Source organism: Camelus bactrianus, chromosome 2 (assembly GCF_048773025.1).
Source record: "Camelus bactrianus isolate YW-2024 breed Bactrian camel chromosome 2, ASM4877302v1, whole genome shotgun sequence".
Taxonomy (NCBI): domain Eukaryota; kingdom Metazoa; phylum Chordata; class Mammalia; order Artiodactyla; family Camelidae; genus Camelus; species Camelus bactrianus.
This window is the reverse complement of record NC_133540.1, coordinates 131,887,766-131,901,623: the sequence shown is the minus strand read 5'-3', so window position 1 is coordinate 131,901,623 and position 13,858 is coordinate 131,887,766. Positions and strand designations below refer to the sequence as shown.

Below are 13,858 nucleotides of genomic sequence, written 5' to 3'. Positions count from 1 at the left end.
AGGTGCCCAGGGGCAGAGAAGGGAGGGGAACAGGATAGGGTGGGTAGAAGAGAGTGGATGGAGGCGGGGGTGATGGTGGTAAATAGTCTCTGTTCTTATTTATGGTTAGCGCTCCCCTACTCTAATATATGCTTCTTGAAGGCAGGGACTTTATAAATACTCATCTCTGTATTCCCAGTATTACTTTCTCAAGCACAGAAAAGGACCTGCTATGTGCCCACTGAATTCCAGACCTGGCTGAGCACAGTGAGATCTGAAGTACTAGGCAACTGCTTCATTCTCCTCTCCTGTTTCCTCATCTGTCCAGTAGAGAAGTAACAACACCCACTTACTGCACAGACCAGCTTGTTGAAAGGTGGTAAGTGTGGGAAGGTGACAGTGAAGCCATGGAGCCAATACCCCAAGTCCTCAATGTATGGGTCTCAGCACAGAAAGAATGAGAGTGTGAATCTGGAAATCTGTCTGTCTGGGACTCCAAGAACCAATGGGACCAGGTGCTGAAGGGACAGTTCCCAGCACTGGGAGGGGTGGGGGTGTGGCACAAGGCACTGAAGCTCCCAGCTGGGTCCTCCACCCAGCCTGATGCTATGTGTCTGGACTTGCCCGTGGAGGGGGCTGGCAGCTGGCGACTCTGCTCGTCCAGAAAGAGCAGCTGGGACCACAGTGTCCCTGGAGACTCTTAGGACCCTCTGCCTGATAATAATCGGGGAGAAATGAGGAGGGGTGTTTAGCAAAGGCACACGGCACCTGGCTTTGAAGACGGGTAGAGCGATCCCCAGGCCCCACGCCCTCCCCCTGGCCCTGGTCAGAGGAAGCCTGGGGCCCCAAGGCCGCAAGCTCCTAGCTCAGCAAGAATAGGTTGCATCAGGGGTCATGGGAGGTGGCCCTGGACTGGGGAATATTTGTCTGTCTGGGTGACTGACAAGAGCCGGTGCATGTGTGTGAAATGATCAGTTCCTTTGTGTGTCTTTTTCTGGAGCGTTTCTATTTCAGCTCCTGACCTCCCTTATTTCTGGTACGGATTTGTGTGTGGGCGTCCTGGCGGGGTTTACATGTGTGGAGTCATCTTGTGAGTTTGCCTTTGGTATGAGGGCGAGAAAATCTCTTTGTTGTGTGGGTGGTGCAGGAGTGAGCCCGGTGTACACGTGTGAGTCATTGGTTCATGTGCAAGAGTGTATTTCTCTTGTCTGTCAGCGTGAATGTGGTCCCGGCACATCCCTCTTGCCTGACTGTTCATCCTGCCAGGCGCGTAGCCCTGTCTGGTACATGATGTGTGTGTTTGTCTCCTTCTCCTTAGAACGTCAGCTCCCGGAGGGCAGGACTTGGTCTATTTCGTTCACGGCGCTGCCCCCAGCACCAACAACGTGGTAGGCACCGGTGGGCTCTCAATGTAATAGTGCTGAGTGAATGAATGCGGTGACCGATGTGTGAATGCTTCTCTGGTTGTGCAATCAATCTCCGTGTGATGCGGTGCATGCGCCGGCTTCGCTGACTGAGAATTTCTGGGGTGTGTGTGTGTGTGTGTGTGTGTGTGTGTGTGTGTGTGTAATTGACTCGGAATATGTACAAGTATGTATATGTGTGCAAAATTGTCTATGATGTGCGTGAACGAGCCTGCGTGTATCTGGGGAGCGTGTGTGTAATCGATTCCCGCATATGCCAGCCCGTTAGTGCATCTCGCACGTGCCCGTATGGCGTAATTGTCTGCTGTGCTAGTACCAACCTGTGTGTGCCTTGGGAGTGTGTGAGTGCGTGCTCGCCGTTCGCACCCCCGGCTCCCCTCGAGCCCTCAGCTCGGCCTGGGGGCAGAGAGTGGGGGTGCGGCGAGGGCACTGCGGTTCGGCTGCCCGCCCTCGGCGCTGCGGCGAGGGCACGTCATCGTCTCTCCCTGCCCTCGCCGCGGTCCCCGCCTCCCGATCCTTTGTAGCGGGCGGCTGCGCTCATCCACAGCCGCCCGGAGGCCCCGCCCCAGCCCCTCCTCGGCCCCGCCCCACAGCGCGCCCCGCCTCTCCCCTACCCTCCCCGGGCCGCAGTCGCTCCTGGGCAGCCGCGGGCCCGCACCGAGCGCGGAGCGCGGCGCACGGCGGTGGCTAGGGCCGTGGGCAGGCGGGCGCGCGGGTGGGCGGCCGGTTTTGGACCGGTATGGCGGACCGCCGGCGCGGGTGGAACACGGAGGACGACCTGCCCGTGTATCTGGCGCGACCGGGCAGCGCGGCGCAGACCCCGCGCCAGAAGTACGGCGGCATGTTCGCCGCGGTGGAGGGCGCCTACGAGAATAAGACCATCGACTTCGACGCGTACAGCGTGGGCCGCCGCGGCTCGGCGCGCACGCCGCGCAGTGCTGGCCGGCTTGACTCTGTCGGCCTGCCGGGGCCCGGCGGTAGCGAGGACACGGCCAGCGACGTGAGCGAGCCCTCGGGCTCGGCCGTCAGCTCGCCAGGCGAGCGCGACGAGCGACCCCCTGCGCTGCGCATCCGCTGCCCCGCGCCCCGCGACCTGCCACTCGGCCGGGACAATGGCCAGGTACCCTCGGGGCGCGCGTGGGCCGGACGGAAGGGGCGGGGCCCTCGGGCGCCTGGGCGTGGGGCCGCCTGAGGGCAGTGCCCGGGCCGGAGTGCTGTGGCGACTGCCACCAGGCTTGGGAGAGCTCCAGAAGGCCCTTCCCTCACCCCATCATATAGGAGGTCTTGGAGAGGTGGTGCGACTCGGTCAGGGTTGGCCAGCATAGTCCGGGAGACTCCAAAGGGTCCTTCGAGATCCAGTCCCCCTCTCCTCCTCTGCAGAAAAGCAGAGCGAGGTTCTGAAAAGGGAAGTAAGTTGGCTAAAACCGCCACATGGCTCCTTAAAACGCAGCAGTACCTCTGGGGTTAATTTCATCCAAGGCTCCCTACTCTCTGCTTTATGAAAAGCCGGGGAGCTCCGTTCCTCATTCATCCCTTCATTTATTCACTCACTCATTAGTAATTATAGAGCACCTGCTAGGTACCAGGCGCTAGGAGAGGTTCCCTGAAATGCCTGTGGTCACAGGGCTTAAAGCTTAAGCCTTTCCTGAGTGCTCCCCTCTGTGCTTTCTGAGGGAAATATCTGGTGAAAGATTTAGATCGTCTGGCAGATAGAACTGGAAACCACTACCCGCAATCACCGACATCTTCAGGGACGCCCCTGAATACCACAGCACGACGCCAGTGTGCTCACTTCACAGAGCAAGCTGGAGGCAGAGCGGGGATTTGATCTGGGGTCAATAGCTTCCTAGACTCGGAGGTTTTTTCCCCCCTATGAAAGTGGGGAAACATCAGGGAGAGGGAACTTCAAGCCTTGGGCCCTATGGCTCTTGTCCCTTTAGCTGGGGGTCGCCAGGGCACTGCGGGAGGAACGGTGGATAGACGACACAGCTTCGGGATATATGGTCGAGGTGCTTGGACAACGGAAGTTGGAGTACCCGAGGGCTGGCGAGCTGTCGGTTTAACCCAGAACTTCCAGTCTGAGCACTGCTCAGGTTCCAGGCCCCTGATAGGTGCTGGGATCCCTGCACAGCACTCCGGCCCCACCCTGGGTCAGGGTGGGTGACAAATTCACTGTGAAAATTAAATGAGTTAATGCTGCTAGGTAGTGAGCACTCAATAAATGTTCGTTGTTTATTATATGAGTTTTATCATTATCATTTTTATTAACCCTTCTCCCCTTAAATGCTATGAGAGGCATAAAGTGAACCGGAGGAGGCAGAGCTTGATCTAGGAGGGCTTTCTTGAGAAGTGGGGGCTGGGTCAGCCTGTGGCTGCTACAACCCAATAGTGGGTCTCCTCCTGCCCCCAATCCCCAACGCCCCAGGCTTTCTGTCCCGGTAACTCGGGAACTCTCCGTGGTCCTGAATCCGGCGCCTCGCAAGAGGAAGGTCTACAGTGAGGGGGTGTGTGGTGGAGGTGGGGGCGAGAAATGGGGATATCGAAAGTGTCCCGTCTCCTTGTCCCAACCCCTTCTGTATCTCTTCCTGCCCACCTCCTTCTCTGGTGGCTGACCTCGCTTGGGATCCAGGCTTCAGAGCCTAAGCGGGAGGCTTCAGAGCCACGGACTGAGAAGCCGGGGCCAATACCGGAGAACCCTGGTTTCCAGTCAAGGTACTGCGCCCTCTTGAGCTTCAGCTTCCTCATCTGTGAAATGGGGGTGGCATCTCCCAGACTTCCTCAAGGCGTGAAGGAGTATCAGGGAGGCGAGAGCGCTTTGTGTACGGCTGGGAGCTGTGGAAAGCGTCCCTGATGGAGCTGCAGTCAATGTCACCAACGCCACCATCTCCCCTGGGCTGTCTGGGACGGCTTCGCAGCCGTGCTTCAGCGCTTGGGGACGCTGGTTGCTTCACCTCTTCCATTCTTCCTTCCTCTCCCCCTCTAGCCCTCTCTCCCCTTTCGCCATGGCTTCGCGGGTACTGGACAAAAGGCAGCGCCTCCGGCGCTCCGAGGGCTTCAGAAGCTCTCGAGGTTCGGGACTGTGTAGCCAAGGGGCTCATGGTCTCCCTGAGGGGAACGTTTTACTTTCTGAGAGCTGAGGGGCCACGGGGTTCGGATTCCGGGGCGGGCCTCGCTGATTCTACGTTTTGCAGAGGGTACCGAGGCCCTTCCCCCGCCCATAAAGCTCTTTCCTGGGGAGGGAGGAGGGGTTTCTGCGGCGCAGGCGCAGCGCTTGCGGAGGCCCAAGGCTGAGCGACTGCGGAGCTTTGTACCCGGGAATTCCGCTCGGGAGCCGTGGTCTTTTTGGCCAACAGCGGACCCATGCCCCTCCCTCGATATGCACGTGGTCTTGTCCCCACCCCTGGAGCATACCTGACCAGACTCAACCGTGGGGACGCCCTGGTTCCTGGAACCTAGGACTTAGCAACGCTGTGGAAGGGAATATGGAGTCTGGGAGAGGAAGACCTGAAATTTCCGGTCAGCAACAAGAATATAGGACCCAGCAGAGCCAAGGCTGAAATGAATGAGTGTAGGAGAATGCGCTCTAGAGGAGGCGTGCAGGAACGTGGCTTCTAGATATGCTCTGCTGCAGCTAATATGCTTTGTACCTGAGATACCATTTTACCTCTGTATGCCTCAATTTCCCACCTGTGAAATGGGAAGCTTAGGGCCTAGTGTTCCTGGAATACTAAGCTGCTTCTCTTTTGTGAACATATAACCCCATCTCCGTTTTAAGGACCAGGCATCTCTGGCCTCTGGTCCTGGACTGGAGGACTGGCCCCCAGGTGGCAGTGGAGGTAAGAGCTTCAGGCCCTAACTTGAGTGGTGGGGGCTTTTCCATGATTAGCACACCTGCCCTCTGGGTGGCAACTTGACAGTAAAAAAGATGGGGTCTTTTTATAGAACCTGCAGGTTTGGATTTTGTAGGCAGAAAGTGAGGTTGGCATTTTAATCTGCCTGGAGATTTGGGGCACCTGTCTAGTGCTGTGGGGGCTTGCTAGGGCTCCCCTCTTATCTCCCTGTCCCCTCTTTACTTTTCTCCTATCAAGAAGTTTAACATGCTATGCCCTGGTCTCCTGCCCACCTCTCCCCAAAGCAACATCTGGATTATGGGTGCCAGGGCTGGTGTCCACTGGGAGGCAGGACATTCTGTTCGCCACCTTCCCCCTAGCCTGTCCTGGGGGCTGTGGAGACCTTAGTGCTAATGGTCTGGCTGTCCAATCAGCAATCACTGTCTGGTAGACAGGGCTGTGGGGGTGACCTGTTGGTCCCAGTACCTGGGGGCTGTGTGATGAGCAGGGCTGCAGGCAGTAGAGCAGGTCAGCCACTCATTAGGGCCTAAGCCTCCCTGCTGCAGGGAGGTTCCTGCTGAGTCTGGTTCAACGATGGGAGAGGGTGGCAGGGAAAGGCTTTATGGAGAAGCCGTTGGCAGTAAGTCAGAGAGAATAGGTAAGCTTATGTCTGAGCTAAGATATTAAGAGAAGGTACGGCTGGAATAAAGGCTTGGACTTGGGGCTGGAAATCTGCTTGGTCTATTCAGGGAGTTATCACAGAGGATGGACAAACGGAGGCTGGAGGCTGCGGAAAGGCCAAAGGGGGGCGGCCGCTGGGCCAGATCCTGGAGAGCCTGAATGCTCCAGCAGCTGGGGGTGGGGGTGAGGGGGAGGTTCTAGGCACCCGGCTCACACTCCCTCCCTCAGGCACGTGTTCCAGGGAGGCCCCCAGATGCGGCGCACCACACCTGTGGCGCTGCCCACAGTCTCTGCCAGCGCATCCGAAGTCCGTCTCTGGCTTTTAAAAGAGCCCTGAAAACCAGACCTACCCAATCGCGAGAGCGAGGCTGGGGCCCAGTTGAGGGCGTGTGCGCGGGGCGGGGGTCGGCGGGGCTGGGCGGTTGGTGGGGCGGGGGGCGGAGTGGGGGAGATCGGAAGGCAAGCGCTTCCTGGTTCGAGCCGAGAGGGGCGAATCCGGCTCGGCTCCGCGCCGCCGGGAGGAGCTGTCTGTCTGCAGCCCCCTCCTCCCGCCCTCGTCTCTCCCTCCTCCTCCCGCCCTCCTCGCGGAGCCGGGCGGTGCTGGCAGCCGAGCGGCGGCGGCGGCGGGCGGGCCGAGCAGCCGGGGCAGCCGGGCGCGTGGGCAGCCGCACGCGCCGAGCCTCCGTCCCTCTCTTTACTGGGCCCAGGCCTTTGTCACCGCGCCCGTGCAGAGCGGAACCGCTCAAGGGAGCCGGACAGAGCGAAAGCCAGCCCCACAGGTTCACCCGCCGGGCCGAGGGCGCCAGAGCGGGGCCATGTCTTACCAGGGCAAGAAGAGCATTCCGCACATCACGGTAAGCTGGGCCCCCGCCTCTGCCTCGCCGTTCTTTGTGCGGTGGAGGTGGTCTCCGCCAGGGTCGGGATCCGCTGGGGGACCTCAGGGGCGGCCCCCGGAGGTTTCCTGCGTCGCCGCGGGTAGGGCGGGGCCGGTCTCGGCTTTGCAGCCCCCTCCCCCAAGCATCTGGGGACAATGGGGGGGAGGGGAGCCCCGCGTGGCGGGGCGGGGCTGGAGCCTCAGGCCCCTCTCCCCGCGGGCTTGCAGCCCCCTCCCCCCACGGGATGTGCCTGAGGATGGCGTGGACTGGGAGGTTGCAGAGCTGAACAAAAGAGGGAGGGGCGCGGGGGTCCGAACACCCTCCATCCAGCCTTGGAGCTGAGCCTCCAGAGTGCAGCCTTTGCACCGTCCAGCTCTTGCGCCTCGCAGCAGAGTTCCTTCCCCGCCAGAGGGAGGAAAGAAATCGACCACCGTTCCCCACTCCCCGCCCATAATGATGGAGTGGAAGTCTGGACCTAGAGACAGCGCCATGATAGAAGCGCCCCTCCCATTCGTCCCCGCAACTAAAAATAGCCTAATGGGCCGGCACTGGCGGCCCCGGAGGGGTTAACGCTGGGGTGCGGGAATGGGAGTGGGGACTGAGCTGTACTCTATGTCCCTGGGTGTGGCCGGAAACAAAGGAACCCAGGTCTTCCTGCTTTGTCTCAGGGTGGGGAGCTGAGGGGACAGCCGATTCAGAAACCTCCACCCCATTCCCTGCCTGGCATGAGAATTGAACCAAGCCATTCCTGAGAGATGTGGACCACAGGTGCTGGTGAAGCCCACGGGCCTTGGGTGGCTGGTGTCTGAGCAGCCAGGTACTAGGAGGCAGGATTCTGAGCGTAATTGAATCCTCCGGGGATTCCATGCCTGAGGTTTAAAGACAGGAAACCCAGCATCCTCATTTATCCAGGCTTAGAGATGGCCCCAGAGCATCTTGGAGAGAGTAGCTTTGGGTAGAGGGGAAGGAGCTGACATTCCCCACTCGTCTGCCCAGTGTATTGTGGACCTTGCCTTATTGAATCTTCTCAGTAAATCTTTTGAAGGAAGCATTGTCCACATGAAGCTCTCAGAGGCTGCAGCAGTGGCTGGAGGTGCAACTGAGAGGAAGGCTGGGAGGGAACTGGACCCATACCTCTCCAGAACAGGCCTGCATTCTGCCCTTCTGGGCTGAGTCTCCTCTTAGGAAGCCCCTCCTGCGTCCTGCTTCAGGTTTTGTCAGCCGACCTTTGCAGAGTTACCATCCAGCAGTGTGACCCCTGAGGGTGGGACCACCTCTTCCCCATCCCTAATCCTTGCCCTCTGAGACATGGAGATGTAAGTGACCAGTCACTTAACACTGTTGTCGGCTAAGAATCAATGGAAGGGATGGAGTTGTCCTAGGCTAGGCAGTGGGAGGAATGAACTGGATATTTATATGAGCAGGTCCAGGCTTTGGGACTCTCCAGCCCTGCCCCCGGGGGACCCGAGGCAGGAGATGGAGGTAGAGGTGATGCAGTGACTGATGAGTTCTGGAGCCCCAGGTCCCTTTGTGTCTGTGGCCCCCCGCAGGTCTGTGCCCTGTTCCGGACCCCAGTTTCTAAGAAGGAAGTTGAGCAAGATGGGCTTTGAGGCAGATGTATGGGAACAGTGCCTCCTAAGTTGTCCAGTTCTGTCACCCTGCCTTCTGGCTGTGGCCCTCCAGAGTGGAGATGAACTGCCCAGGCTTTAGCACCAGATGGATCTGGGTTTGCCTCCCTGCTCTGCCACCTCTCTGAGCCTCTGTGCTCTGATATCCAAAGTGGGCCTAGCACTGGCCATTTGATAGGACCCTTGGGCGTCCAAGAGGACCCTGGCAAAGCGCTTTGTGTTTGGTAGGCACAGAGCAAGGGCTTCAGAACTGCTGGCTGATCCTGCTGCTTTAGCCGTTTGAGTGAAGCAAGTAGTCCACTCATGTATAAGAGAGAATCAAACGGAGTGACTCCGACAGCTTCAATAGCATGGGGAAGAGAGATGCTGAAAACTACGCTCAGTTACTGGGAAAGTAGCCCTTGATGAGTCATTCATCTTTTGTTTGGTCCACATAGTTCACTCCAGCTAGAAAGATTTGTGGTTTAAAGGAGAAACCAGAGAGGATGGCCTTGGACGGAGCTCCTTTGTAGGACGCACAGCTTCCTGAGGATCCTTTGCTGATAATGTTCGTGTTGTGACAGGAACCAGAATGCCATTAAATGAATGGACGGGCATTGTGGCTTTACACATGCTATACCCTTATCATGTTCAATATTACCCAATTGGTAAGTGACTAAGAACAATAAGCACCTGGTCTGTGCCGGGCACTGTGCAGGGTGCTAGGGAAAGAGGGTATGAGATGGGCATGCCCTTGCCTTCCCAGGGTTTAGCAAAGACTGACATTTCAGCCTGAAATTGCAGCGAAGTGTGGGGGTGTTGTAAGGGGTGGTATGGGAAGCCAGGGAGACCACAGCAGGAACACCCAGCCTCGTCCTGGGATGCGGAGGGAGACAGAGGGGAGGAAGGGGGTTCTGTGTGACGTGGGGGAAGGCCCCAAGGCAAAAGAGTGTGATCCCTTGGAAAAACCGAAGGAAAGTCAGCATGACAGGAGCCTGACCTCTGCATCCAAGTGCAGCTTCTCTGAGCAGTTCGAGCAAATCCTGGAGACAGTTAAGATGTTTTGGCAGCCCTGGTGTGTGTGATCTGTGGAGGGACCCAGAAGGCTTAGAAAAGGATCAAGATTTAAAAAAAAAAAAAAAAAGACCAGCTGCATCCCCAGGTCCCCACCTGCTTGATGTTTTCTCACTCTGTGCCCCCCTGAGCCTCAGCCTGCCCACCTGAACAAAGCGGGTAAGGTCCCAGCTTTGGCAGTGAAATCAGAGATAGGAGAGGGTATGTGAGCAGAGGAGGAGGAGGGACATCCCAGACAGTGCACAGTGAGGACCGAGGCGGGAGCAGGGCTGAATCACGAAAACACTCTACTCATGTTGACTGCGGTGTCTTTTCCTCTTTCCTCCACCTTAGCCTTCTTCTGAGATACAAGAGTAGCCTGATTGAAAAGAGGGGAAAAGCTTGGCTTCAGCCCCCAAGGATTGTTTAAAATATTAATAAAGCTCTCTTTTCATGTGTGGCTTTTTAAAAAGATTAATGGGGCAGCCAGAATTCATTTAGCTAAAGCTGTTTTTCGGTGCCTACTGTGGTGGTTAAGCAAGTAGAGCATCCTGGGCGTGGCTCTGAGCAAACAAAGGCACAGGGCTCGTGGCCCCTCGGAATCTTTCTGTCCCCACAGAGCCACGGAAGAGGGTGGCAAGAGTGTCTACCATGACGGTTAAGAATTATTGTTATTACAAATAAGACTTCGTGAGTACTGACCATTTGTGATTTTGCAGACTGTGACGGCAATCAGGACCCCTGTGATCATTTACTGGGTTTTCAGAACAGTCCTATGAGGAAGACAGCCTGTTTTCCAAAGAGTAAACTGAGGATTAGAGACTTTAAAGCTTCATCAGTGGCCCGTGGAGGAATGAAGAGATCCGATTCAGGCAGGGAGGGTAGACGGGCTGGTCTCCTTGCTAAGATAGTCACTGTCTGATTGAAATCTGTGTGTGTGTGTGTGTGTGAGTGTGTGAGTGTGTGTGTGTGTGTGTGTGTGTGTGTGTGTGAGTGTGTGTGTGAGTGTGTGTGTGTGTGTGTGTGTGTGTGTGTGTGAGATCAAACAGTGAAGATGAGCAGGGAAGAAAGGTACCAATAAGTAAAAACTACATCAGCCTGAGTTCGTTACTGTAATGGACAAATATGCAAAAAAACCTACTTCTTCCTGAGGGTGACGCTCAGCCTATCTATAAATATTTAGTTTATCTTCCTGCCTTTTTATGCAAAGGATTTGAGATGCCTTCAGTGATTTGTCACACACCTAGTGCAATCAGATGGAAGTAGGATACCAAGAATGAAGGTCAAGGAAGAGCAGAGACCAAACCTGCCAGCAATTCAGACCACTGGAGGTGTGCGCCTGGGCACCTGACTCAGAGTCTCATTCTGACTCAGAGCTTCTGTCATCCAGGGCAGAGAAAGACCCTACTGGTTTGGTCAAGGTTATGATCAGGCAGGGAGAAGTGGGCCATAGTCTTAGGGGAAATTTTATTTTATTTTATTTTATTTTATTTTATTTTATTTTATTTTATTTTATTTTATTTTATTTTATTTCATTTTATTTTATTTTTTATTTTTCGTATATATATTTTTCATTAAAGTATGGTCAGTTTACAATGTTTTGGGGAAAATTATTTTAAATTAAATTCTTTAAAAGTGTTTCAGAGGGCATAAAAGTGATACTGAGTTAGGGTATCTTCCATAACATAATTATGGCAACTTAGCCCTGACTGCCTGTTTCTTGTAATAAACTTGGCCAAGACTGAATACATGGAAACACATGACATGACATATGTGAATGTGCCGGGCACATAGTCAGTGGCTAACAGGTGATAGTTCCCTTCCCTGAACTCAGGCTCTCTCTTTGAGGAAATGAAAATTCAGAATGACGGGTGATCAGTGAGTGTTAACTGGATATCTGTCTGTTCCTTGAACTGTGCAGGGTATGATGGGCAGTTAAAAATACATATTTTTATTTACATGACCCTGACCTTGAGAAGCTTTCCATCTAAGTGAAAAATTGCACATGCATAGAATGACTTCAAAATGACTGGAGGGTAAACTGTGGACTAAATCACAGGTGTTAGAGTAATTCAGAGAAAGGAGAACTCATCGTTGGCAGAAGCAATAGGAGGTGGCCTTTTGGGGCTTGGGGGATGGAGTGAGCTAGGTGTTGAGGGATTTGATTGGTAGAGACAAAGGAAGAGCATGCAAAGCAGGGGGAACAGCATGGACAAGACCTGGGCTGGGAAATGAATATGGTCAGAAGAGAGTAAGGATTTTTACATTGTTAATTCAAGGCGTGAGGAACTTGAAGTAAATTTGAATGGCTGGGAGATCGAGGGGGTTCTACAAGGCTTTGTAAGTCAGACAAAATACACCCAAAGTGATGGAAATAGCACGTGGGGTTTAAATCTGGCTCAAATGTGAATGGGATATTTGACCTTGGACAAGTCAGTTCTTCTCTGAGCTTCAGATTACTTTTCTTTACAAAGTTGAATTAGGTAATTCAGCTCCAAGTTATAGGGTACTCTGACTTTATTCTGTGGTAATAGGAAGCCTCTGGAAGTTCTTGAGGTGAGAAGATGGTGTGATAAAGGCAGCATGGAAGAATGTGGATTCTGAAGCTTGACTATCTGGGTTTGAATTCTAGCTGTTACACTTACTGGCTGTGCAATTTGGGCAAATTTTTGGGCAAATTTTCTCTGTGCAGCAATTTTCTCACTTGTAAAATGGGAAAATATTAATACTGCATAGGGGTTTTTCCCTGAGAATTAAATGATTTAATATATGCAAGATGCTTAGAATAGCACCTGCACATAGTATGCACTCTGTGGGCTCGCTGTTATTATTCTTACTGTGGGATGGTGTATTAGTCAGCTTTGTTCCATAGCAAACAATCCCAAAGTCACAATGGTTTTCAACAACATACATTTATTTCTTGCTCAAGCTGCATGAGGGCCTGGATTGGCTGTAGCTTTGCCCCTGGCTGCTGTGAATAGTGGCTCTGCTTGTATCTACTCACCTTGACCCAGGCTGAGGGAGCACAGAGAATGGAAGCACAAGAGACTAGTATCAACCTGAAATGCCTTTAAGAACTTCTTTTTAACTGTGGCCCTTTCATATCTGCTCATAGCCATTGGCTAAAGCAAGTCACATAATCAAGGCATGAAGTGAGGAGGAGAAGCCCAATGTTAGTCTTTCTGGAGGAGACATGAGGACTAAATGTGTACATTCTGGCCCACTAAGAGATGCTAATAAACACCTCTTGGAGCTGATAATGGGGTGGTCAGAAAGTGTAATGGATGAGTTTGGAAGAAAAGATCTGCATTGGTTCCCAGGCTGAATCAGAGTTGAGAAAGAGCATCAAATTGAGGTGTCTCACTGGGCAACTAAAACACAGAATGGGATGGGGATGAGAGGCAAGGCCCAGAGATAGAGATTAGGGACCTATGTATAAGAGGCACTGGTAGAAAATAGGAAAATGTGAGATATTCCAGCAACCAGTGGTTCTCAGCCCATGTGTTTCTGTGAGCACGGTGATGTATTGAAAAAGTCCTCTGTAGAGGTTCTGCTACATTTTGATTGGCATTCACAGTTTGTTTGTTACAACCAAGTCTACAAGTCATTCTAGTAACAGCTATCAGGTGGAGCCCTGTGTACTCACAAGCAGAACAGTGTTGAGTGGAGTCTGACTTTCTTGTGAGAAAGAGGAAGCTCTTGTAATGGAAAGGGAACGTCAGAAGACTGCCCCTTGAGCATATAAGAGAACAGGGTCAGGGTAGTGGACAGCGCCATGGTGCTGAAGAGTAAGCAAGTGCAATTAAGGAGTCATTAAAGGCCCTGTGAGATGGATACAGTCACACTGTAGTAGGGATGACAGGATAATGATTGCTGACTTGTTTGGTGTTGTTTTAGGTCTTTAATCCCATCAAGAATGCTGCAGATTTTAATACTACTTGTAAATATGTCCAGAACACAGAAAAAGTTAAGATTCATTGCCATAGAGAGATGCAAAGACCAAATCATAACTTTGTTCAAAGTGACAGAAGACAGCTCTATACTGGTGTTGGTGGTTTGGGAAGTGGAATGAGATCTAGGATGCTTCACAGAGAGACTGGTCCAGAAATCTAGAAAACAAGAGTAAACAGGTAAAAGGAGGGAAGTGATGGCTGTGGACATATGAGGTTACAGCTCCCTACTCCTTCCTTGGGCCTGTGTCCCAGGCACCTGGAACAGTCTCTCTGACCAGGCTCACCCTTTCTGGCCCTTTGCCTTTGTATAAGCTGTGATCATTGTGGAAAATCTCCCTCCTGGGGTTGGGAATTGGAAGCACTCCCACTTCAGTAACTTTGGTTTGTCCACTTGAATGTGCACACTTGGAAGACTGGGACAATGTCTGATTCTTCTCAGCAACTCCTCCGGAGCAC

General features: G+C 53.6%; 1 protein-coding gene across 2 annotated transcripts in view; it reads left to right on the top strand.

Annotated features, from left to right (window-relative positions):
* The first annotated feature begins 2,056 nt into the window (after positions 1 to 2,056).
* Positions 2,057 to 13,858, top strand: part of CRMP1 (collapsin response mediator protein 1) — a 69,135-nt gene continuing 57,333 nt past the window's right edge. The window contains exon 1 of one of the 2 annotated variants that reach the window (XM_074350588.1): positions 2,057 to 2,523. In XM_074350588.1, the coding sequence (XP_074206689.1) occupies positions 2,143 to 2,523 (381 nt within the window). In that variant the 5' untranslated portion in view covers positions 2,057 to 2,142. Of the gene's footprint in view, positions 2,524 to 6,378; positions 6,769 to 13,858 lie in introns of those variants that run through there. The other variant, XM_074350594.1, reaches the window with a different exon arrangement.